Below are 26,982 nucleotides of genomic sequence, written 5' to 3' on the forward strand. Positions count from 1 at the left end.
AGAAGTGAGTGCGTATATCTACCGAAATATTCCTGCAGCAATGCTCATGGCAGCCCAAATGCCCATCAGCAGTAGATTGGTAAATAAACTGTATATGTGTATTGTGGAATACTACATAGCAATAAAAGGGAACAAATTAAATGATAGATGCAGCACCACTTATGTTTCTCACAGAAATAATGTTGAGTGAAAAGAGTTGATGCAATAGAGAGCATACTATATGATTTCAGATATAAGAAGTTAAAAAATGGGCAAAATTAATTTCTCATTTAAACATATTGTAAGGCCAGTGAAACAATGCTACCTATTAAAAAGTGCTTCTTTCTCCGATTGATTGAAATAGCTCTGTAATCATATACGCAATTTCTATAGGCATTAGGGTGTATTTATCTTTCTCCATTGGTCTGTCTATTTATATGCCTGTATCACATAGAAGTTTTATATATGCTTGTATCATATAAGGTTTTTTGGGGGTTTTTTTTGGTTTTTTTTTTTGCGGTACGCGGGCCTCTCACTGTTGTGGCCTCTCCCGTTGTGGAGCACAGGCTCCGGATGTGCAGGCTCAGTGGCCATGGCTCACGGGCCTAGCTGCTCCGTGGCATGTGGGATCTTCTTGGACCGGGGCACGAACCTGTGTCCCCTGCATTGGCAGGCGGACTCTCAACCACTGCGCCACCAGGGAAGCCCCATAGAAGTTTTATAACATGCTTTAATATCTTAGAGGGTTTGAACTTTTCTCCAGTCATTGCTCTGCCTTTTTAGGATTTTTCTAGCTATTCTTATTTATTCTTTCAAATTCACTTTATAATCAACTTGTCTTGCTTCAGGAAACAATAATCCTGAAGATGTTTTCATTAGGATTGCATTAAATTAACAGACTATCTTAGAGGAAACTGCTACCTTAATGATGCAGAATCTTCCTTTTCAAGAACGTGGTTTGTCTTCCCTGTTGTTCACTTTGCTTCCTTCAGTCATGCTGTTTTATAGTTTTCCTTATATAAGTTTTATATTGTTTATTGTTAAATTTAAGTCTATTTTTATCTTTGCCATTGTTAATGGGGTTGTCTTTTCTATTTTTACTTCATTTTTTTCCATTTGTTATTTCTCCTTACTGATTATTATTATATATATGAGGGCTTGATTTCTGTATGTAATTTTATGTCCTACCATTTTACTACATTTTCTTATTGTTTGGAATAATTTTTCCATTGATTCTTTTGGGTTTTTCAATTAAATTTATTATTTGCGAAGTAAGGTTGAGATAGTCTCCCCTCGCCCCAAGCCATGCACATCCCCAATTGTTATACCTCTAATTGCTTTCTCTTGTCTAATTGCATTGGCAAGTACCTATTTAATGTTATTTATTAGTTAAGTCCTTATTTTTCTTGACTTTAGTGAAAAAGTCTATAGAGTTTTCCCCATTAAGGTGCTGGCTTTTTTTTTTTTTTTAACAGCTGTATACATGAGAGATACAGTTTACATGCTGTAACATTTACCGATAACAGCTGTACAGTTCTGTGGGTTTTTTTTAGTAAATTTATAGGGTTGTGCAGCCATCACTATATGTAGTTGTAAACATTTCTATCATTCTGAAAAGTTCCCTTGTGTCCTTTTACAGTGACTTTTATGTTGGGAGGTATATGAGGATATATTTGTATGTATGTGTGTTTATATCCTATACCTTATAAATATTTATTTTTATAATTTAAGGAATTATTCATTTTTTTTAATTGAAGTATAGTGGATTTACAATATTAGTTTCAGGTGTACAACATAGTGATTCAATGTTTTATAGATTATATGCTATTTAAAGTTATAAAATAATGGTTATATTTCCCTGTGCTGAACAATATATCCTTGTAGCTTATTTTATACATAGTAGTTTGTACTTCTTAATCCCCTACCCTTGTCTTGCCCCTCTCTGTTTCTCTCTCCCCACTGGTAACGAACAGTTTGTTCTCTATATCTGTGAGTTTGTTTTGTTATGTTCATTTATTTGTTTTATTTTTTAGATTCCACATAAAAGTAATAACATACAGTGTTTGTCTGACTTCTTTCACTAAGCATAATACCTTCTAGGTCTATCCATGTTGTTCTTTTTCTTTTATTCTTTTTTTTTTGCGGTACGCGGGCCTCTCACTGTTGTGGCCTCTCCCGTTGCGGAGCACAGGCTCCGGACATGCAGACTCAGCAGCCATGGCTCATGGGCCCAGCCGCTCTGTGGCATGTGGGATCTTCCCAGACCGGGGCACAAACCTGTGTCCCCTGCATCGGCAGGCAGACTCTCAACCACTGCACCACCAGGGAAGCCCTCTTTTATTCTTTAAAAGAAAAAATTTCATTCTTTTTTTAATGGCTGAGTAGTATTCCATGGTATATATATTAACACATCTTCTTTATCCATTCATTTGTTGATGGACACTTAGTTTACTTCTGTATCTTAGCTATTGTAAATAGTGCTGCTATGAACAGTGGGGTGCATGAATCTTTTTGAATTACTGTTTTTGTTTTCTTTGGATATATACCCAGGAGTGGAATTGCTGGATCATATGTTACTCCTATTTTTACTTTTTAATTAAAAAAAAATTTTTTTTTTTGGCCGTGCCGCAAGGCGTGTGGGATCCTAGTTCTCCGACCAGGGATTGAACCCAGGTCCACGGCAGTGAAAGTGCCAAGTCCTAACCAGTGGACCACTAGGAAATTGCCTATTTTTCATTTTTTGAGAAACTTCCATACTTTTTTCCACATTGGCTGCACCAATTTACATTCCCACCAACAGTGTTCAAGGGTTCCCTTTTTTCCACACCCTCTCCAACATTTGTTATTTGTAGTTTTTGTTGATGATAACCATTCTGACATGTGAGGTAATATCTCATTGTGGTTTTGACTTGCATTTCTCTGATGATTAACGATGTGGAGCATCTTTTCATGTGCCTGTTGGCCATCTGTATGTCTTCTTTGGAAAAATGACTATTCAGGTCTTCTGCCCATGTTTTAATTGGTTGTTTTTTTTTTTTGATATTGAGTTGTATGAGCTGTTTATATATTTTGGATATTAACCCCTTATCAGTCATATTATTTGCAAATATTTTCTCCCATTCAGTAGGTTGTCTTTGAATTTTGTTGATGGTTTCCTTTGCAGCGAAAAACTTTTCAGTTTAATTAGGTCCCATTTGTTTATTTTTGCTTTTGTTTCCTTTGCCCTAGTAGACAGATCCAAGAAAATATTTCTACAGTTTATGTCAAAGAGTATTCTGTCTATGTTTTCTTCTAGGACTTTTATGGTTTGCGGTTTTACATTTAGGTCTTTAATCCATTTGGAGTTTATTTTTGTAAATGGTGTGAGAAAAATGTTCTAATTTCATTCTTTTACATATAGTTGTTCGGTTTTCCCAGCACTACTTATTGAAGAGACTGTCTTTTGTCCATTGTATATTCTTGTCTCCTTTGTCATAGACTAATTGACCATTGGTGCATGGGCATTAATTCTTATTTCATTGCTTGTTTTTAATACAAGTGAGTGTTTAAGTTTTCTTTCTGACATATATTTAGATTAGCAGGCTTACGTTGTAGTCTGTCTTGGCATAGTGAAAAAGAAGTCTCCTTACAACAAAATGCTGCGCTATTACAATAAAAAGTTTTTTCTCAGTACAGGAAGATAGCCTTTCACGTTCTGAAACATTTTGTCCCATGTTGTTTGTTAAAGAGGATGGCATTCCCTGTGGATATGCTGGATAATTGCAGTCATGAGGAAATGGAAAATTCTGCTGAAGATTACATGTCAGATCTCAGGTGTGGGGACCCTGAAAATCCTGAATGTTTTTCTCTTCTCAATATTACGGTAAGGCATCCTGCAGTGATTTATCAATCTTTTCAGTTGAGTTTATACATGAAATCAGTATCCTTTTATTATCTTTTAAAGTGTTAACTAATCACTTTTGAAAATTTTATTAGAAGACTTTTCAGTAAAATCCATAAATATTGATTAGTTAGTACAGCAGCATGATCAAGTTTTAAAAGGACTAACTTTACAGGCAGTTGCTTATTATTTGTATTGTGCCTTTAAAATTATATGTAAGTAGTTTACTAGTTTTGCTGAGATTGATTACCATATTTGAGCTAACCCAATTAAGTCTACTTTAGATTTGGAAATTGTTGTTTTAGAAATTTTTTAATAAAAAAAATCAGCAAAACACTACATTACACATTTTTGTGTCACAAATCTTCCTTTTCCCAAAATATTAAAATAAAATTTCTAATTAGTAAACTGAGATATATTTTCATAGATCATTAGACATGAAATTATTAGAATTCTAGTGTGAATTTGATGATAGGCAAATAATTCTCTAACCTCTTTAGGCCTCAGGTTTTTCTTCTGGAAGATGATGTTTATTTAAAGAATTCTTTTTTTTTTTTTTTTTGCGATACACGGGCCTCTCACTGTTGTGGCCTCTCCCGTTGCGGAGCACAGGCTCCGGACGCGCAGGCCCAGCGGCCATGGCTCACGGGCGCAGCCGCTCCGCGGCATGTGGGATCCTCCCAGACCGGGGCACGAACCCATGTCCCCTGCATCGGCAGGCGGACTCTCAACCACTGAGCCACCAGGGAAGCCCAAGAATTCTTTCAAGTTTCTTCCAACATCAATATTTTGTAATTTTCTGAATGGCAATATTGTGTGTAAGTAGGGAATTAATGTTGGATTAATGAAAGCAGAAAAAATTTAAAGTATTGCATATATCTCACTGTAAAAATGAATTTACCCTAGTGGTTTTTACTAGAAAATGGAATTCTTTCCTCCTCAAGTGGTCTAAATAACAGATGATAAAGTTTAACAACTTTATGGATCATATCATGCTTTTGTTTTTATTCATATGCATAGCTAGAGCGCAGTAATATTTATTGAAACAGACTTTCATTTTTCCCCCAAGTTAATAAAATTCCTGCAAAAGCGAAGTCTATCTGATTTGCTCTTTTTTTTTTAAGACTAGAAATATCTCCTATGAAATGAAATTATATAATTAGCGTTAACGTACGTTGGAAATTTTGGTAGAAGCATGGTGTTTTTGTCTGATGTTTTCTTACCGACTCTTCACTAATCTTTAATAAATTGTCATTTCAGATTCCTATTAGCCTGTCAAATGTAGGCTTTGTACCTCTCTATGGTGGAGATCAGACCCAGAAAGTTCTTGCTCTTTTTGCACCCGAGGACTCACTCACAGGTCTCTGTTTTGTTTAATATTTGTAAATTGAGGAATTTGTTTTTCAAGCAATTAGAAATTTATTGAAAGATAGCTACATGAAGGAATTTTTAAAAAGAAACTTATTTCAAACTGTAAATTCAAGAAAATAAAATCCTCAGTTGCTTATAATTAAATGTTTAGTGAGTGAAATACAATAAAAATGGTATAAATGGGGCTGCCACATTGTATTGTAAACTATGGGTATATTTAAGGGTATCCTTGAAAACCTTACCAAATAGTAGTATCATGTACTTTAAGACTTAAATGTTAACAATCATTTATTTTCTTTTAGCTGTGGCACTTTACCTTGCCGATCAGTGGTGGGCTATTGATGATATTGTGAAAACATCTGTCCCTTCTAGAGAGGGACTTAAGCAGGTAACAAGATCCTGGAATTTTAAAAGTGTTTAGGAGGCCATTTCACAATATGTTTCCCATAAACAGTGATAGTTTTTGAAGTTACTGAGCTTTTCTCCATTTTAGTATACCAGGTTATATTAAACCCTTAGAGTTCCATTGTTAACGGTGAAACTGGCGCTTAGATTGGGCTTCCTTGATTTTATGTGAAAGTGTCTGAGAATTGGGGGAGGAGAAATGAGTACCTGTGGTTTAGTTAAGCTGTAGTTACCCATATCAACTTTAGCTTCTGATTTTTCTTTTTGGGTGGGAAAAAGCTTATTACCTCTGTGTGGTTGCTTAAGTTCTCTGTCTCTAGGAGAGAATGACCAGTAAACTTGCTTATCAGTAGGGCCATTTTGAGTGGTCTATTCAGTGTTCCAAACAGTGTAGTGGAAGGGAGGTCCTCAGCAGCATGCTGTAAAACTGGGTCCTTTATTCTGTCTTAGTCACCATTTTATCAGTTACTTAGAAGAAGACATAGTTGGCATACTTAACAGTTCTGCATGCCACAGTGCTGAATGGGAGAACTAATCCATAAAGGCAGAATTAAGAAACAAAGAGAAAGATCTAACATGATGAAAATAAATTAGTGAGAAAGGTAAAGTAGTATCTATGGGTTCAAAAGTTTAACTGTACTGTATACCATGAAGACCATACTAAAACAGCAGCACATATGAAAAAGATTGGGCTTCAGTTAATTAGAAGTAAAATCAAGGAAAGCAGAAAAGCTAATAAAAACCTTAAGTTTATACAGAAAAGCCCCATTATCTTATCAATATCTTTGATGTTTATACCTGTAATATCTGCATGCCCAACATGAAGAGAAAAAAAAATGTTAGGGATCTGAAGCAATTTGAAGGGAGAAGACTGAAATGGCAGGAGTACCCCAAATCATATTAGATTCGTCTTTTCCTCTGTTTAGCTTTGATAGGAAACTTAAGAGAATATCATGGCTGTCTTCAAATATTTGTAGACTATGTGATCCAGAATATCAAAGTATAGTCTTTGGGAAAGAGATTTCAGCTCAGTATCAGAAAGAACTTCATTCTGGTCAGAGCTGTTCAAGGAAGGCATGGGGTACCCTGTAAGCTGGAGAGCTTTGTCATTTCATGTGATGTTTGGTATTGGAAATTCCTTACCGGGGAGGTTTTTGAGAGTAGTGTGTGTATGCCTAATGCTTTTTCTCTCCTCTCGCCTAATTAGAGGACATTCTTGTTTTTCTTTAGGGAGACTTGGGATGGGGTGGGGGGGATAGATTTCATGGATAGACTCTTGTTTTTAGCAGTGACAGATGTCTATGGGGAAAACCCCACTGTTCAATGTCAGGCAATTGGTGAAGGTGTCCCTGGGACCGTGCAGCCCTGCCTGTAGGAGGTGAGGTTCTGTTTCCATTCTGTGATTGCCGCAAGTTTTGTTTTCATCAGACTGCCCTGGTGCCCCTGTCATTGCCCATCTGGTCTGGCAGAGGGGTATGTGTGTATGTGTGTAGGGGGAGACAGGTATTCCTATAGTTAGACAACAAAGACATGACTGTTAAATGACCATTTTACCTAGAAAAGATGAGAGAGATTCCTTTCCCAAGAGCATAATTATGGCTTTGCTCATCAAATGAGATAATCATTGTTTTTAAAGTCTTCAGGGCGTAACACTAAGCTTTTTTCACTTTCTTTTCCTTCTTTCTTTTTTTTTTTTTTTTAATGTGTAGGCTGGAATGGGGTGAAAAGAAGCATTAGAAATGGTGGGGGGCAGCAATTAGAGTGGGGGAGACCTGGGATCTGGGCAGCTGGAAGCAGAAAGAGAGCACTGACGGCTAACGTGGAGATGCTGGGGATTGGTATATTGGAAACCTGTTTTAGAATTTTGCTGAGAGGCATTATTTCATGCATAATTTGTGTCCATAGAAATGGATTGTTATTGGTATGAATGACTGGTCTCATCTTTGTGATAATAAAATGGTTTACAAATCATTCTGAATGTATTCAAAGTGCTTTGAATGTCAGTACAAGGTATGGAAGCAGGGAGCAAGGTAAATTGCATCTCCGAGTTGATGCTAACTGTTGTGCCTGGTGTCTCATCTCTTTGTAGGTGAGAACTCTTGGGGAGAGAGTGGTTCTGTATGTTCTGAATCGAATTATTTATAGAAAGCAGGAAATGGAGAGAAATGAGATCCCATTCCTGTGTCATAGCAGTACTGATTATGCTAAGATTCTGTGGAAGAAAGGAGAGGCCATTGGGTTTTATTCAGTTAAGCCTACAGGTGAGTCTTTAAAAGTTATTTAAAATATATATTATGTAAACCCACTTTTTGGACCCCAACTGTATCAATGTCCCTTTTAAACTAGTATCTAGAGTATGAATTGAGATGATTTTACTCAGTATTTCTTGGGAGTACTTTGAATCTATATAAGTGAGGATTGTTAGGAAAGTCTTTTGAAAAAAAAAGTAAACCTTTGACAGAGTGGAAAATTTCTCCACGTATGTGGACAGAGAGTTGTATGTTGAGCCTCAGATTTGTCTTCTTTCCCTCCCATTTCCTTCCCTTTATTTAAAGGTCCTTGTTTTACTTTGATTCCTGCTGCTATCACTATTACTGGCTCGTTTTAAATCCCCTGTCTACCTGTGGACCAAATGCGTAGCCTTTTTCTTCTAGTATAGCTGATTCAGCCTGATATAGTAAAGCAGCTAAAGCAAAGTACTTTAATATATTTAGAGAATCCAAACAGCTTTGAAATAGTCAATCTTGTAAAGTTTGGATTTCTGATCCTAAGACCCAACTATACCCTTTTCCTGAAGACTAGTGCAGCTTCATCTTGCTTTACCTGTTTTCCTGTTCATTCAGTTCCCTAGAGCTACTGGAGTCAGAAAAATCAAACCTGCTTACTCCATGTACACATACACCCCACACCTTACAACCACTACACAACAAAGGCAGCCTTGTTTTGTACCTTGGCCAAAAGACCTTTCACAGAGAATACTCACATTATTTTCCTGTCTTTTTTATATTTCACACTTGCCAAATTTAGCTCTTGTGGTCAGATGCAATCTAAAGATAATACCAAATTTCCTGCTAATTTGAAGGACAGTTGTGACTAATACCTTAATTGTATAATTAGTACACATTTATGATGAGAACATCAGTCATGATGAGTATGATGAGTACATATAGTCAGTAAAAGGAAGGTCACTTTTTCTCAATTAAAAAAAACTGATCTATAGTTTTAAATGTTTTTGCTGTTTAGTAAATACTTTAACTCTCCCTTAATATGCTGTTTTATTCTTGTATAAATTTGAAGTAGAACCAATAATTTATGCAACTCCAGAAAGATATCATCATACAGAGGTAGAATAATAATGTTTGTTAAATGGAAGCTTAGTGCTGCATTGCATAAAAGGCATCACTTTATTGTTTTTAAAATGTTTTCATAAGTTTGGGGCTGGAATATGGTTTAATTACTTTATGCTTTATTTTATACAAGTAATTCCTATGGAATTGGAGGCTTTTTGCTGCTCACGCTGGCTGCAGCGGGGTTTCCTACTTGAAACTAGCTCATAGACATTTGAAGTACATAAGAGTTTATGCTTTCTCATTTAGAGCATCTGTAGATGAAAAGACATACAGTTAAGAAAGGGCATAGCATTCCCCCCTCAGTATTTCTGATCAATATTTGATTCCAGGCATTGGCTCCTCTTTGTTTTCTGTGTTTTGGGGGCTCCTCCACTCCTTTGGGACCTGGCTTCTATTGTTACTTTTTCTGGTAGTCAACTCAGTTTTATATGCTGGAGCTTCCAAGTACTACTTGTCTACCCCTTTTAGCACCTTCCATACTTCTCTACTAATTGCCTTACTTCCTTACTATTTATTTCAGTGTTTTCCTGCTTTAAGTTCTGGCTCTCATCTGCCAGAGAACAGTGGAATTAGATGTGCTTATGCTAGCCTTTGGATCAGTAACCATCTAATTCAGTCTGGAAGTGTTTTTTCTACAAAGGAAACCCAAACATAAAATAATTTGAAAAAAATTGTCCAAAACAAATACCGAAACACTTTGTGATAGAAGTATTCCTAATGTACATATCAGGAAAAAACTGTACCAGTAGCAAAAAGATAAAATCTTTATTAAATACATTTGTAGTTGAATAAAAGCCTTATGATATCACTTATTATTTGTGATTTTAAAGAATAAAATAGCAAATCAGTATATAGGGATATTAGTTGGAACATAAAAATAGCCTTGATATATAAGAGGGGACTTTGTTTATGAGGTCAAATCCTATTACAGTATAATGAAATTCAAGAAAGTATAAATTTTTTTTTTTGCCTGAAATAAAGAGATTACTATGAAGGATGTATCGTTTGTTTCTTGGGTTAGGTAGATGTCAGATCACTAAAAATAGTTTTTAACAGTAGGTCGTTGTGTAATATCTGATACATAACTCTAAAGGGAACTTGCAGAATTGAGTAACATCACTATAATAAGATTTTCTGGTCCCTTCTATGGTTATTAAGCATTTTAATCTATAAAAATAAAAAATAGGAACAGGATTAATGCTGAACCTTGTCACATTCTGGTAGTAAGTAATATTTGTTCATGGACTCATAAACTGAAAAAAAAAAAAAAAAAAGGTAAGCTCCATGTATTTCGTTGAGATGTATTTTCAATAAAACTTTATTTTTTGTTGAATAATTAGTTTTCCCAATGTATAATAGTTTTCCAAATGTATAATATACTTGTTTTTTGATCCATCATATACTAATATTAATTATAATGATAACTCAGAATTTCTTTTGAATTGATACTTAGAATCTTATGGTCACAAGAAACTTAAAAAATGTATATTTTTATATACAGATATGTTTTTGCAGAGAAGAATGATTAGATAATCAATATATAATCCAAATATAAAAATATATTACATTAGGGTAATAGTCTATAGTATAAATATAATAGAAATAGAAGGTCGGGGTGGGGAAGGAACAATGTAAGCTTTTTGAGTGTTAAGAGTGGTTAGTTCAATAGTAAAGGAACAGTTTGTTCAATGGATGATGACAGTTATCAAATCAAATTGATAATAGTTTTTAGGGTCCATTTGATACATTTAAAATAGTAGTGATACAGTTTTTTTTCTTTAATCAATATTGTTTAATTGAAAAGGGAAACATAGTAAATTTACATAGCAAATCCTGGCAGACACCGTGTTAACTAATAGATCATGGTTAACATCACCAGCAATGAGACACATCACCATCAGAGACCCCAATTTATGATGTAGTGAGAAGCACATAACGTCATTTCTGAGGTATTTTTGCCCAAAATGCATAACCTCAATTTTATCATGAGAAAACATTAGACAAAGCCAAATTGAAGGTTATTTTACAAAATAACTGATCAGTAACCTCCAAAAGTATCAAGATCATGAAAGACAGGGAAGGGTGGAGGAATTATCAAAGATCAGAGTTGGGACATTAAACTAAATACCATATGGAATCTTTGATTGGATTCTGAAACAGAAAAATTAGTAGAAAAACTGGCAGAATTTGAATAAGGCCTGTAGTTTAGCTAATAGTATTTTATCAATGTTGATTTTCTGGTTTTGATAATAGTACTCTGGCTATGTAAGATGTTAACATTCGGGGAATCTGGGTGAAGGGTATGTGGGAACTCTTTGTATATTTTTGCAACTTTTCTGTAAGTCTAAAGTTATTTTTATGATAAATAGTTGTTAAAAAGTTAATGTTATGTTAGAAATTACATTCTTTGTAATTATTGAAACTTAAGATGGAAATTTTAGATGTTACCAAAATGTGTGAATACATGCCATCTATTTCAATATTATTTAATGGTTACATGAGCAAAAAAGTTCCCTTTGAGGAATTTGACTGGGCCAAGAGAAAAAATATTCTAAAAATACCAGTATAAATGGTTCCCCTGGGAAAGGTCCCAGTCATTGTCAGCAATCCCCACCTTGCACACTGATCAACTTTTTAATGTCTCGTTCTTTTTTTTTTTTTTAATATTCATTTATTTATTTGGCTGAGTCAGGTCTTAGTTGCAGCACATGGGATCTTTGTTGCAGCACGTGGGATCTTTTGTTGCAGTGCATGGGCTTCTCTAGTTGCGGCATGCAGGCTCTCTAGTTGCGGCGTGCAGGCTTAGTAGTTGCATACAGGCTCTCTACTTGTGGTGCGTGGTCTCAGTAGTTGTGGCTTGCGGGCTCAGTTGCGGCTTGTGGGCTCAGTAGTTGTGGCGCACGGGCTCCCTAGTTGTGGCGCACGGGCTCAGCAGTTGTGGCGCATGGGCTCAGTAGTTGCGGCACTTGGGCTGTCTAGTATGGTGCGCAGGCTCAGTAGTTGCAGCACATGGGCTCTCTAGTTGTGGTGTGTGGGCTCAGTAGTTGTGGTGTGTGGACTTAGTTGCCCTGTAGTATGTGGGATCTTAGTTCCCCAACTGGGGATCGAACCCGTATCGCCTGCATTGGAAGGCAGATTCTTAACCACTGGACCATCAGGGAAGTCTCTAATGTCTCATTCTTAACTATGAATAAATAGCTTAGTTAGGAAAAGTCACTGATATGAAAGATGGAGATCAAAACCAAAAAAGAATAAAAGCAATTTGGAAGAGACAGACAATGCAAAAACAAACAAAACAACTCAATATTTGTGGAACGTATGAGTAGTTAGTACATTCATAAATGGGAACAAGATATATTAAAAGAATGTCCATAGAGCTCTTGGAAATTAAAAACTCAGTATAAGGGAGATAAAGTTGATGTTGATTAGAAAGGAAAGCAACCATAACAACAACAAACCCTAAATGATGGAAAATAGGAAAGAAAAGATAAAATTAGAGGAACAGTCTGCATAATAGATGTTTCAGAAGGAGAGAACAGAGAAACTGGAGGGGAAGAAATCACCAATGAAGTAGTTCAAGAAAAGTCTCAGAATTATAGAACATGTATTTCCAAGTTAAAAAGGCCCATTGAACATCCATCGCAATGAATGAATTAAAATAGGCCCATGCTGAGGTAGATTATTGCAAAATTTCGGAACATCTGAGATAGAGAAAAGATTCTGTAAGCCTCTACAGAGTGAGAGGGGGAATTTATACAAAGGATCAAGAATCATAATGATTAGATTTCTCAAAAGCAGCACTGCACTGAACACTAGAAGTGGAACAATGCCTTTAAGATACTGGGAGAAAGTGATTTCCAATATAATTCTATGCCCAAATTATGAATGAAGTATGAGAGTAACAGAAGGAAATTTCTACACGGTTAATTTAAAAAAAAATTTTTTTTTTTTTTTTTTTTACCTTTCATGCATCATTTTTCAGGAAGCTAACAGAATTTATGCTCTACTAAAATAAGGAAGTAAATCAGGAAAGAATGATACCAGATTAGGAAACTAAGGAGAGAAATATCCCCACATCACAGCTATTTGATAGTTCTGAGGCTGCTCTGTCCAGATTGGCAGCCACTAGCTTTATGTGACTATTTAAATGAAAATTAATTAAAATGAAATAAAATTTAAAATTCAGTTTCACAGTCATACTAGCCACTGTGTAAGTGTTCAGTAGCCTCATGTGGCTAGTGGCTACCACATTGAACAGAGAGATATAGAACATTTCCATCATTGCAGAAAGTTCTTTTGGACAGCACTTTTCTAGAGATTGACTAATCTAGATTGTAGTAAGTCAGAAAGCTCTGGGTCATTGATCCAAGAATATGGAGGGCTTCCCTGGTGGCACAGTGGTTGAGAGTCTGCCTGCCGATGCAGGGGACACGGGTTCGTGCCCTGGTCCAGGAAGATCCTACATACCACGGAGCGGCTAGGCCCGTGAGCCATGGCTGCTGAGCCTGCGTGTCCAGAGCCTGTGCTCCGCAACGGGAGAGGCCACAACAGTGAGAGGCCCGCGTACCGCAAAAAAAAAAAAAAAAGAATATGGAATACCTGATGTGTTTGCACTTATCAAGATAAGTGTTACAGTTGTGGGAGACTTTGGGGGGTAAGTTAGAGGTAAATACTAAATAATGAGTGATCAACCATTATTAAGGCAAACAAAAAAGCAGTGCAGGAAAAAAAAATCAGTGCAGGAAAAGGAAAACAATCATGATATACTACATGGCTCAGTTATCAAAAGTGTGTGTGTGTGTGTGTGTGTATAATGTAAATGCTGAAAATTGACCTAGCCAAAATTATAAATTACTGTATTGGGGTAATAGGGCAGGGCATGTATAGGCAGTATGGTGATGGTGTATTGGGAGTAGGGTATGTGCATGTATATAAAAGCTAAATTCTCATCTTCTATACTGGGAAGCCAGTTGATTATGCCTAAAATGGAAAAAGCAAGTAGTAAGTTACTTAGAGATAATGGGGGTAAATACCGAAAAAGACCCAAGTGTGTGTTTCTGGGGGATGGAAAGTGTGTTTGTATGTGTGGATCAGGGAAGCGGTCACAGGACGGTTTTTTCCCCAACAAATCTTAGAGGACTGTTGTACGCTAACAATGTACATGTAAAACTTTGATTAAAAGTAAGAAGTGAACATGATCAGAGAAGGAACTATTCCCAGAGTCTAATCAGTGTCTACCACAAAACTAGATGAAGCTTATAAATCCTCACAGGGCCTATGATGATCAGGACCCCCTGGTAAAAGGGCTGTGCTAACTAGAAAACTGCTAAGGAAAAAAATCTCGTACAGGTATGAAAAATAAGACAAAACCACCTGTTAAATCAGTGGAAGTTCTGTTAACTGTTTGATATAAATGTGTATAAATCAGATATCACATTTTAGTGTAGACAATCTGAGAAAAAAAAACAAAATGGAGGACACTATCATTAGGTGCTATTTTGGAAATATTATTTGGCCTCAACTGTGAATCACCTTGATCCAGTTTGAAGACTCATGTTTTGGAAAAGCATGAGAACCATATGGGAGAAGCAGAATCTAATCAACAACTACTTTAAAATCAGTTTGTTGATTCACTTCTAAAGGGAATTATGATCAATACCAGGAGACATAGTTTTGGTTTTTGTAATTTCCATTTGAAATAATTTATAGTGGAAGCATTCTTTCCTCTCTTCATTTGCTAGTTAGCTTTCCTTATGACTTTCCAACCTTTTTACTGAGAGCTATAGCTGTGCTCTTACCTCCTCTTTTGGGCAGATCACTCTCTTTCTGTTGACTGAAATTCAGATATCTGGCCCTTCTGTTTTAAGATTATTTAAGGAATAACAAAACTGTGATATAAAATGATAAGTATTGATAATACATATAGCTAAAGGCAAAACATAGTGGAAGTTTGTGTTTGAGAAGGGTTGAGGTTATATTTTAGGGCCTTGAGACTGTCTAGGCTTAATCCTTTTCTTAAGGTGGTGAGCAAAGGCATGGGGGAGTCCCACTGTACTCTGTGGCTCCCTGAAATGTATCATTGGGAAATGAGGTGGGTACTTTGTTTTCATGTCAAGTTTTAGCCATCTTAAAAAGTATATACTTCCCAATAGGGTTTCTGTTTATTGGGGAGGTAGGGCTGATTCCATTCTCAGTAGAGACACAAAGATGTTTGGTCATGGGGTGAGCCTTCAAAGCACCAAAAAATCTAGTGGATGAGACAGAAAACTAGTTACCTAATCAAAATTCAGTTTGGTAAGTACTGTATCTGAGGTATCAACAGTAGTAGTCATGGAAGAATGGAGCAGTTAATTTTGCCTGGAGGAAGGTGTCACTGAGAAAGAGATATTTAAAAGTGGCTTTGAAGGATAAGTAGGATGTCAGTAGGCAGAGAAGGGGAAAGAAAAGGAAAATTCTTAGTAAACAGATGAATGGAATATAAATGTGAAAGAAGGAACAGAATCATGAAAGTTCAAAGTGTATTTATAACACCACCTTGAGCAAGCTGGTGGGACTAAAAGGATTGTAGGGTGGGGAGAGGTGAAGATGGAGGTCCCCTTGTGAAGGTTCTTAAATGCCATACTAAACATTGGAACTTCATTTTATTGGCATGAAGTGATCAAAGAATTTTATTTAGGGGCGTCATGGTTAAATAGGGAGTTAATTTTTGTAGCACTTGGTGATGGATAAAGAAATTGTGTTCTGAAGTCAGGGACTTCGATTAAAAGAGCTATTTCAGTCATCCAGGTGAAGGAAGGACCAATGCTAGGAAAGAGGCAATAGGGATAAAGAAGGAAACAGATTTGAGGGAGATTTCTGGATGGACAGAGTGAGGTGACTGCAGTGCGTGTGTGTGGGAAGGGGAGGGGAGGAACCAGTGATGAAGCTTGAGGGTTTTAACTCGGGTGCCTAGGTGGGAAGCTGTTAACTAAAATTGGGAATATACGAGGAGTGGATTTGGTAATACTTGAGTTCAGTTTTGATATGTAAAGTTCAGTGTTCCTATGGGACATATAAGTAGAGATACATAGTTAGAAATGTAAGGTGGGCCACATGGGGGAGATGTGGATATTTGTGTGGGCCACAGAAGTTAGTGTAATCTTAAAATGTGAATGAGATCAGTCAGAACTATTGTATAACTTGAGTATGTGTATTTGTGAATATAGGTGTTAGGCTATAAGTTACTGAAAATAGCCTGAGATAAGCAAACATAACTGTGAAAGGAGTCTGCCAGCAAAAGGTACTATCTGCTGAGATGCAAAGTTGATTTCCTGAAAGTTGAAAAGGAAATGTTAATCTACTGGGAGATAAGAGAAAGCAGAAAGTTAGCTGAGGCTGCTAGCTGTCTACCAAATATTTGTGCTTCCTCTTCTGTATTCTTGTCATTAGCCAGCAACTGTCCATTCAGGGATTATGTTTTTCAGTTGCTTTCACAAGTAGGTGGGGCTGTGTGACTAATTCTCCCCATGGTAATGAGAGAAATGATATGTATGACATCAGAGCAGAGTGGTTAAGATGCATTCCTTTTCCTCATCTGTCTGCTAAATGCAAAAGATTCTGAAGAGCTAAGGGATGGAGAAGCCACAAGATGGAAGGAACGTGAGTTCCTGTGTTACTGTGAGGGCCCCAGTGAACCGTGCTTCCAGTATCTATGTCCTTGTGTAGCCTGCTTGAATCTGTTGGCCCTGTGACTTGCTTTAACCAGTAGACTGCAGCACAAGTGACACTTTCCTAAACCTTAAGAAGCTTGGTAGTTTCCACTTTGGTACTCTTAGAGACTAGTCACCATGTAAGAAACACACCTACCTCAAGACTGCCATGTGGTGAGGAAGCTCAAGCAACTACATTGAACTGAGGTGCCCAGCTGGCAAGGCCAGCTGCAATTCCAGTCAGCAGCCGGCTAGCTACTGCTGTGGGAGTGAAGCCATTTGGACCTTTAGCTGTGCCAGTGGCCCATCTGATACCATATGAGAGTTGTGATAAATAATGAAATAATAAATTTTGTTTTAAGCCAGTACATTTTGGGCTGGTTTGTTAGGCAGCAATAGGTAACTGAAAAAGTTCTTGGATGATTGTGAGTCAGGAAGCCGTCCACTACCCAGCAACAACTATGTGGGACTGTTACTTAAACAAAAATGAAACTTTTTAATGTTAAGCTTTCCAGATTTGGTTTGTTATAACAGCTAACGTTACGTTAACCAATTTATAAAGCATGAAGACTGTAATGAGAGTACTTGCCTAGTGGTGTATGACAAGATCTCTCCTATAAAGATAATCACATTATTTGTTTAGAATTCACTTTATGTTGTGTTCTGTGGAGACAGTCACACATTGATGGCTTTATGAAGGTTTTATGAAGGTCAGGAAAGACACATTCCTGGTTGGACAAAGAAGAAATGGTAATTCCATGAAAAGAGAGAGTCATTCAGTTGCGGCAGAATAGCTGTTCTTGAATGTGATGCATAGATCCTGAATGGTACTGTTGAAATTTATTCATTTATTCAAAAGTTATTTTTTGTGCCATATTGATAGGGAAGGAGAGGGAAAGGGGAGGAGGGTGAATAGGAAAAAGAGCAAGAGGGAGAAATTGAAAGATAGTAATACAATTTTTGTAAGTAAACTGTCATCACAGAACCTCCATTTGAGAGGAGGAGATAGCAATGAATAGACAAATAGGCGATATGCTCTCAGGTCTGTGAAGAAAAAGTAGATTAAAAGAATAGAGAGTGTGTGTTGGGGGGTACTATCTTAAATAGAGCGGTCGGGGAAGCACCTCTGAAGGAAGTGAGGGAATGATGAGATATGTGAAGTTTCAAGAGAAGAGGTATTCAGGCAAAGAACTGAAAGGCAAAGGCCATGAGGCAGAAGAAAGTTCAGGGTGTTTCAGAAAGAACAAGAAGGCCAGTGTGGCCAGACTAGAGGGAGTGAGTGATATGGGGATGGAGAGAGACCGGCACATATCCTGACACGTCCAGTAAGCCAAGAAAAGAGTCTAAATTTCACTCTGTGGGTTCACTCTGTGGGTGATAGGAATCCGGTGGAGGATTTTAAGCATGGGCGTGACACAGTCTGATTGGCCTTTTAAAAAAGGTAGCTCTGTTGTGTAGAAAACCAGAAAGAGAGGTGGCAGGGTTAGGAGCTATGCTTGTTAAGAGGCTGTTATTGCAGAAAACCCTGGTGAGAGGTGATGGTGGCTTGGGCAAGGAAGACGGGGGTAGAAGTCATCATAATTGAGATAAATTATGAAGTTATTGCTGCAGTGTTTCTGATAGATTGTACATGGCCTATGAAGGAAGAGTCAAGGATGAGATCTCATGGTTTGCTCTGAGCCACTGGTAGAATGGTGATGAGATTTACTGAAAAATTAGTAAACAGGAGGAGAAGCAGGTTTGGGGAGTATATGAAAAATCTAATTATAAATGGTTTATTGGAGTCACATGTATAAATTATGTTGTTTATTTACATTTTTACAGCTTTATTAAGGTTTATTTATATAGCATACAGTTCACAGATGTAAAGTATACAATTCCATTTTTTTTAGTATATTCACAGAATTGTACAACTTTCACCATAACCAATTTTCGATCACTTTCATCACCACAAATAAACCCCTGCCCTGTACTCGTTAACAGTCACTCTCCATTCCCTCCCCACCCTCGGTACCTGGCCCTAGGTGACCACTAATCTGCTTATAGATTTCTGTCCCTGTAGATTTGCCTGTTCTGGACATTTCATGTAAATGAAATCATACAAGCAGAATAGTTTTCTGCATCTGACTTCTTTTGTTTAGCATACTGTTTTCAGGTTTCATCCATTCTTGAATCAGCACTTCATTCCTTTTTATGGCCAAATAATATTCCCTTGTATGGATATTCTAATATCGTCTTTTATCATTTGATGGACTTTTGAGTTGTTTTTATGATTTTGCCATTATGAATAATGCTGCTATGAAGATTTGTGTACAGGTTTTTATTTCTCGTGGTTATATACCTAAGAGTGGAATTCCAGGTTCATATGGTAACTCTAAATTTAGCCTTTTGAGGAACTGTCAGACTGTTCTCTAAAGCAACCGCATCGTTTTACATTCCCACCAGCGATGTACCAGGACTGCAGTTTCTCCACATCCTTGCTGATACTTTTTTAAAATGCTTTCAGAGAATATTTAATGACATGGGAAAATAGACTATTTAAGAAAAAGTAAACATGATATAAAGCAATGATTCTTTTTGTTCAGCAAAAATATATAGATGCACAGAAAACAGTGAAAAAATAAACATTTCATTTAAGCGTTGCATTGTGAGCCAACACTTATTTTTATCTATGTTTTTGACTATAGCCAACCTGGTAGGTGTGAAGTGGCATGGCATTGTCATTTTGATTTGCATTTCCTAAATGGCTAAGGATGTTGAGCATCTTTTCATGTGCGTATTTGCTGTTTATATGTCTTCTTTGGGATGTCTATTCAAATCCTTTGCCCATTTTTAAATCGAGTTGGCCTTTTTTAAAAAAATCTTTCCCCCCCCAGCTTTATTGTGGTATATGTGACATACAAAAACTTGACCATATTTAAAGTTTCCAATTTGTTGTATTTTTACTTATTTATACAGCTGTGATACTATCACCGCAATCAAGATAATGAACATATCTGTTACCCCCAGAAGTTTCTTTGTAACCATCCTTCCTTCCCCCGTTTGACCCCAAGCAAACAGTTATCTGCTGTCTATTATTATATATTAGCCTGCTTTTTCTGGAATTTTATAAAATGGAATCATACAGTATATACAGTTTTTTTTAGTCTGGGTTCTTTCAGAATAGTTATTTTGAGATCCATCCTACTATAATTCATATATCATCAAATTCACCCTGAAGTGATTCTTAGTATACTCACAGAGTTGTACAACCATCACTACTGTCTAATTTGAGAACATTTTCATCACCTCAGGAATTTCTGTACCCATTAGCTATCACTCCTCATTTCCTTTACCCTGAAATTCCTGGAAACCACTAATCTCCTTTCTGTCTAGATTATTTATCTTAAAAAATGTTTTGTAATCTTTATTGTGGTAAGAACACTTAACGTAAGATCTACTCTCAACAGATTTTTTTTTTTTCTCAGTATGCGGGCCTCTCACTGCTGTGGCCTCTCCCATTGCGGAGCACAGGCTCCGTGGCCATGGCTCACGGGCCCAGCCGCTCCACAGCATGTGGGATCTTCCCGGACCGGGGCATGAACCCGTGTCCCCTGCATCGGCAGGCGGACTCTCAACCACTGCGCTACCAGGGAAGCCCTCAACAGATTTTTAACTGTAGATTACAACACTGTTGACTATAGGTGTAATGTTATACAGCAGGTCTCTAGAACTTGCCTTACTGAAGCTTTAAACCCATTGATTAACAGCTCCCCAATTCCCCCTCACCCTGCCCTTGGCAACCGTTGTTCTGCTCTCTGCTTCTGTGAGTTTGACTATTTTAAATGTCTCATATAATTGGAATCATGCAGTATTTGTCCTGTGACTGACTTATTTCACTTAGCATAATGTCTTCAAGGTTGATCCATGTTGTATATTGCAGGATTTACTTTTTTTTTTGAGGCTGAATATTATTCTGTTGTACATATATATATATATATATACCATATTTTTTTTATCTGTCATCCATCAGTGGACATTTAGGTTGTTACCACATCTTGGCTATTGTGAATAGTTCTGCAATGAACACTGGATTGTTAATATCTCTTTGAGATCCTGATTTCAATTATTTTGGATATATACCCAGAAGTGGGCTGGATCATGTGGTAGTTCTATTTTTAATATTTTGAGGAACCTCTATACTGTTTTTCATAGTGGCTGCACCATTTTGCATTCCCATTAACAGTATACAAGGGTTCCAGTTTTCCATATCTTTGCCAGCATTTGTTGTCTTTGTTGTTTTTGTTTTTTTGATAATAGCAATCCTGACAGGTATGAGGTGATACCTCATTTGATTTGCCATTTCCCTGATGATTAGTGACATTGAACTTTTTTTTTTTTTTTTTTTTTGCGGTACGCGGGCCTTTCACCGTTGTGGTCTCTCCTGTTGCGGAGCACAGGTTCCGGGCGCGCAGGCTCAGCGGCCATGGCTCATGGGCCTAGCCGCTCCGTGGCATGTGGGATCTTCCCGGACCGGGGCACGAACCCGTGTCCCCTGCATTGGCAGGCGGACTCTCAACCACTGTGCCACCAGGGAAACCCAACCGATTTGTGTGTGTGTGTGTGTGTGTGTGTGGTACGCGGGCCTCTCACTGTTGTGGACTGTCCCGTTGCGGAGCACAGGCTCCGGACGCTCAGGCTCAGCAGCCATGGCTCACGGGCCCAGCCGCTCCGCTGCATGTGGGATCTTCCCAGACCGGGGCACAAACCCGTGTGCCCTGCATCGGCAGGCGGACTCTCAGCCACTGCGCCACCAGGGAAGCCCCAACCCATTTTTAAATTGGGTTTTATTTGTGTCTTTGTTATTGAGTTGTAAGCATTTTTCATACATTCTAGATACAAGTCCCTTATCAGATATATAATTTGAAAGTATTTTCTCTCATTTTTTGGGTTGTCTTTTTACTTTCTTGATGGTATCCTTTGAAACACTAGTTTTGATAAAAGCCAATTATCTTCTTTTTATGTGTCACTTTTGCTTTTGGTGGTGTAGCGCTTTTGGTGTTGTAGCTAAGAAGGCTTTTCCTACCCCAAGGTGGTGAAGATTTACTTCTATGTTTTCTTCTAAGATTTTATAGTTTTAGCACTTAAAGTTATGTTTATGATCCATTTGCAGTTAATTTCTGTATATGGTCTGAGGAAAGGGGGAGGGGTCCAGCATCATTTTTTTGCGTATAGGGATATCCAGTTGTCCCAGCACCATTCATTTAAAAAGACTATTCTGTTCCCATAGAAATGCCTTGGGACTCCTGTTGAAAATCAGTGGACCATAAATAAGAGGTTTTGTTTCTGGAACTTCTATTCTGTTTGTCTCTGTTTATTCTTGTGCCGATATGGCTTGATTACTGTATGTAGCTTTGTAAGTTTTAAAATGGGAAGTGTGAGTCTTCCAACTTTGTTCTTCTTTGTTAAGATTGTTTTGGCTGTTTGTGGTTCTTTTGCGTTTCCATATGATTTTTAGGATTACTTTGTCAATTTCTGCAAAAAATCCAGCTGGGATTTTGAACCTGTAGGTCCGTTTGGGGAGTATTGACATCTTAACAATGTTGTCTTCTGAACCATGAACATGGGATGTCTTTCCATTTATTTAAGTGTTCTTTTTTTTTTTTAATTTTATTTGTTTTTGGCTGCGTTGGGTCTTTGTTGCTGTGCCTGAGGTTTCTCTAGTTGGCGGCGAGTGGGGGCTACTCTTCTTTGCGGTGCACGGGCTTCTCGTTGTCGGAGCACGGGCTTTAGGCGCATGGGCTTCAGTAGTTGTGGCACACAGGCTCTAGAGCGCAGGCTTCAGTAGTTGTGGCGCACAGGCTTAGTTGCTCTGCGGCATGTGGGATCTTCCCGGACCAGGGCTCGAACCCGTGTCTCTTGAATTGGCAGGTGGATTCTTAACCACTGCGCCACCAGGGAAGCCCTATTTAAGTGTTCTTTAATTTCTTTTAAATGTTTGTAGTTTTCAGTATACAAGTTTTGTACTTTTGTTAAATTTATTCCTAAGAATTTTATTATTTGTTGATGCTATTGTAAGTGGAATTGTTTTCTTAATTTCATTTTCAGATTGTTCGTTGCTGGTGTATATAAATACAATTGATTTTTCTTTTTCGGCTGTCCTGCATGGCATGTGGGTTCCTAGTTCCCTGACAAGGGATCGAACCTGTGCCCCCTGCAGTGGAAGTCTTAACCACTGGGCTGCCAGGGAGGTCCCCAACTGATTTTTGTATATTGATCTTATATCCTGTGACCTTGCCGAACTTTAAAAAAAATCAGTTTTGATAATTTTTTAGTGGATTTCTGGGACTTCACTGATGATCCAGTGGTTAAGACTTCGTGCTCCCAATGCAGTGGGCCTAGGTTTGATCCCTGGTCAGGGAACTAGATCCTGTATGCCTCAACTAAAAGATCCTGCAGTTGGCAACAAAGATCCCATGTGCCAACTAAGACCCAGTGCAGCCAAATAAATAAATAAATATTTTTTTAAAAAATAATAATTTTTTAGTGGTTTTCTTAAGATGAAAATCTTAAGGTCTATATACAAGATCATGTCATCTGTGAATGTGGTTTTACTTCTTTCTTTCCAATCTGGGTGCCTTTAATTTCCCTTTCTTGCCTGATTGCCCTGGCTAGAACCTCCTTACCATGTTGAGTAGAAGTGGTGAGGATAAACATTTTTATCTTGTTCCTGATCTTAGGGAGAAACATCCAGTCTTTCACCATTAAGTGTGATGTTTGTTAGCTGTGGCTTTTTCATGGATCCCTTACCAGGTTGAGGATGTTGAGTATTTTTATCATGAATGTACTGAATTTTGCTTTGTCTTTGGAGATGATCATGTGTTTTTTGTTGTATTTACATTTATATGAGTTCTTCCATTCATCTTGTAGTAAGTCTCATGTATTACAGAAATAAAAGTTTAGTGGTCATGAGCATTTGGATAAATGGTAGAAGGCTTTAGAGTAGGTGAGATTACCCAGGGAGAGCATGTAGAAAAAGAAGGTGGCCAAAGATGGTACTCTGAGGAACATAAATATTCAAGCTGCCATATGCAATGCTAAATTTAATTTTATTTCAATTAGATTTATTTTAATGAAAACTTCATCTAAGGAGGTTGTGGTTTTTACTAAGTAATTGTGCTATTATCTGCAGCTGTTGATGTGTCTGAAGAAACTCTGGTAACAGGGCAGAGGTTTTCTGCCCTTTATTTGACTGCTTTTGTATCAGGGTAGAACCTGATACAAATACAAAAATAAGTATTGAGGTGTAGGCAAAAGAGAATTAGCATGATTTTTTGAAATGAATATGTACATGGTGAGTAAATGGTAGAACTTTAAACTTTGTGAACATTATTAGTTCCATAAATTGACCATTTGAACACTATTAGATGCTGGACTTTACCTTTTCTCTGCTTAAAGGAATGTTTGTGTGAAAACAGAAAAAAAAATTAATTTGTGGGAAATTTACTTCATATAGTTGGTATTCTGAGGCATGCACAATAGTAAGTAGCAACAGATCCTCAGATGGTATTGAGAACTAGATAGTGCTTTCTCTTCTCATTTTTGCTTTGTCCTTTGAATTACTGCTACTTATAAAGTAATGTCTCCTTTGACTTCATTATCACTTCTAGCAGTTACTATGAGAAAACCCTGATTTTAAGGCATTAAAAACTGATAATGGTCACAGTAGCTTGTTGGTGAGACTACCTGTTAGATTCTTTAAAAATGTGTTTAGGCTTTATTGAATATAATTGATAATTTGAAGTTGTATATGTTTAATGTGTACAACTTGATGATCTGATGTACGTTGTGAAATATTCACCAAAATCAAGATAATTAATGTATTTATGGTTACCATTTTCTTTCTTTTTTTTTTTCTTGAGGTGCTAACGCTTAAGATCTACCTTTTTAGTAAATTTAAAGCATATAATACAATATTGTTAACTAAATCACTATATAAGACATTTTGACCCTTAGCAGTATCCAAACTGAATGTCAGCGGTGAAGATCTAAGTACGTAGCAATGTGCGTTAACTATTCTGAATTTAAATTAGTTGATAGTCTTAGAGTCTATTGCAAAAAGTTATTGGAGTTCTCCAATTTAATCATATGTAATTCATTATTTGGTTGAACTAAAAAAAGCCTTGTTACACTGACCAACTCATCAAATGATATGATTGGTAAAAGTTAATTTGTGAGGTGTTTGTTACCTGAAATTTTGTTTCTTTCTTGAACTACGTTATTATAATTATCCAAAATCATGTGAATAATGTAACTGAGAATAGTAGATTGTTTTACTTGAGGCACAAAAAAGTAGAATGTTGACTGATAGCTAACTATGAATTAATATTAAAATTAATAGAAAGTGGGCTGCCCCACCATGATGCCCTCAACTTATAAACTATCTTAAGATACATTACAGGAGCTTACACATCTATTTGGAGGGTCAAAACCCAAATCAGAGTTCTTAAAAGACAAATCAGAATAGCTCTGTAATGTAACAAGGAGAGACATTTAATTACTACTACAAACATTTCTCCTGTTAAACCTTAAACGTACAAGATATTTTAAAACGTATATTCACAGCAGAAAGATTGCTGACTTAGCCATTTCTAAAACAGATGTTTCCATTTAGTCCTAATCCATAGTCCTTAAAAATTTGGAGAACTAATTCACTTCTTTGCTATCATTAAGTAGATACAAATGAGACTGTAATCACTAGGCAAAAAGTAAAGGGAAAAGATGAATATTCACATAATGTTGGAATTAGATACTTCATGTATTATAATATAAACTATATACAATCACCAAATACTCTTTAAATTTGAAAATTTAATAGTTGATGAGTTTTAAAGCTGTGCAAGTCTATGGACAGTGATATGTATTCTAGTATATAGTTCATCAAATGGTAATAGTTGTTTATCTTGTATGAGATACTGTTGGCAAACGTAAAATAAATAGCTCTTCTCATCATCTTGTATACATTATGATATGTAATAGCTGGAAAGCATTTTATATTATAAAACTTATGTGTGTCTTTAACATTTTTCTTCATGTAAGAAAAACTAACCAATTTTAGATTTAACTCATGTTCTCTAAATGTATATACATATATGGCCTTTTAAATGTGAAAAATTGTTGGATTTCTGTTTTATGACTGCAGGAAGCATATGTGCCTCGTTTCTTACCCAAAGCTACCAACTGCCAGTTCTTGATACAATGTTCGTAAGAAAGAAATATAGAGGCAAAGACTTTGGGCTTCATATGCTGGAGGACTTTGTTGATTCCTTTACAGAAGATGCACTTGGCTTGCGGTATCCACTGACCTCTCTCATGTACACAGGTAATTGGATTAAATTTTTAGGAAGTTAAACTTGTCTCAGTGTCACTTCTGACTTGTTTCTGCAGGATATTTTAAATGTGCATATATCAATATCAAGTAAATTATATTCCTTGGCTCTCTAGGGCTTAATTTTGCAAATGTGCCCTTACCTCCACATAAATGGCATTTTGGGGGTGTGGTAACTTTTTTAAAAAGTTGAAATATAATTCACATACCATAAAATTCACCCTCTTAAAGTGTACAATTCAGTGGTTTTTTATTATACTCACAGCTATGCAACCATAACTACTGTCTAATTCCAGGACATTCTCATCACGCCAAAAAGAAAACCTGTACCAATTAGCAGTCACTCTTCTATTCCCCCATTCCTTTATCCCCTAGCAATCAACCACTAATCTATTTTCTGTGTTTATGGATTTACCTGTTCTGGACATTTCATATGAATGGAATTGTATGATATAATTCTATTGTAAGCCCTTTGTGTGTAGCTTCTTTCATTTTGCATAAATGTTTTCAAGGTTCATCCATGTTGTAGCATGAATCAGTGCTTCATTTTTTTCTTGTAATGGCTGAAGAATATTCCCTTGTGTGGATATGCCACATTTTGTTTATCCACCATCAGTTGATGGACTTTAGGATTGTTTCCACTTTTTAGATATTATTAATAGTGTTACTTTGAACATTTGTGTAGTTTTTGTGTGGACATTACTCTGGTGTATATACCTAGGTGTGGATGAAATTGGTCATAACCTTTTGAGGAACTGCCAAACTGTTTCCCAAAGCAACCGCACCATTTTACGTTCTCATAAACATTGTATGAGAGTTGCAGTTTCTCCATATCCTCGCCAACACTCATTATTATTTGTCTTCTTTATTAGAACCACCTCAGTGGATGTGGAGTGGCATCTCATTGTAGTTTTGATTTGCATTTGATGTTGAGCATCTTTT

At 36.8% G+C, this 26,982-nt stretch overlaps 1 protein-coding gene across 3 annotated transcripts in view; it reads left to right on the top strand.

Annotated features, from left to right (window-relative positions):
- Positions 1 to 3,709: 3,709 nt before the first annotated feature.
- FAM169A (family with sequence similarity 169 member A) overlaps positions 3,710 to 26,982 on the top strand; it is a gene marked incomplete at its 5' end in the record, with an annotated part of 42,209 nt that continues 18,936 nt past the window's right edge. For 2 of the 3 annotated variants that reach the window (XM_079702214.1, XM_079702215.1), the window contains 5 exons: positions 3,710 to 3,841; positions 5,120 to 5,219; positions 5,533 to 5,618; positions 7,725 to 7,896; positions 25,855 to 26,034. In XM_079702214.1, coding sequence (XP_079558340.1) covers positions 3,710 to 3,841; positions 5,120 to 5,219; positions 5,533 to 5,618; positions 7,725 to 7,896; positions 25,855 to 26,034 — 670 coding nt within the window. The remainder of the gene's footprint in view (positions 3,842 to 5,119; positions 5,220 to 5,532; positions 5,619 to 7,724; positions 7,897 to 25,854; positions 26,035 to 26,982) is intronic. The other variant, XM_079702216.1, reaches the window with a different exon arrangement.

The sequence above is a fragment of the Hyperoodon ampullatus genome (genome assembly GCF_949752795.1).
Source record: "Hyperoodon ampullatus genome assembly, chromosome: 4".
In the NCBI taxonomy this organism is placed as follows: domain Eukaryota; kingdom Metazoa; phylum Chordata; class Mammalia; order Artiodactyla; family Ziphiidae; genus Hyperoodon; species Hyperoodon ampullatus.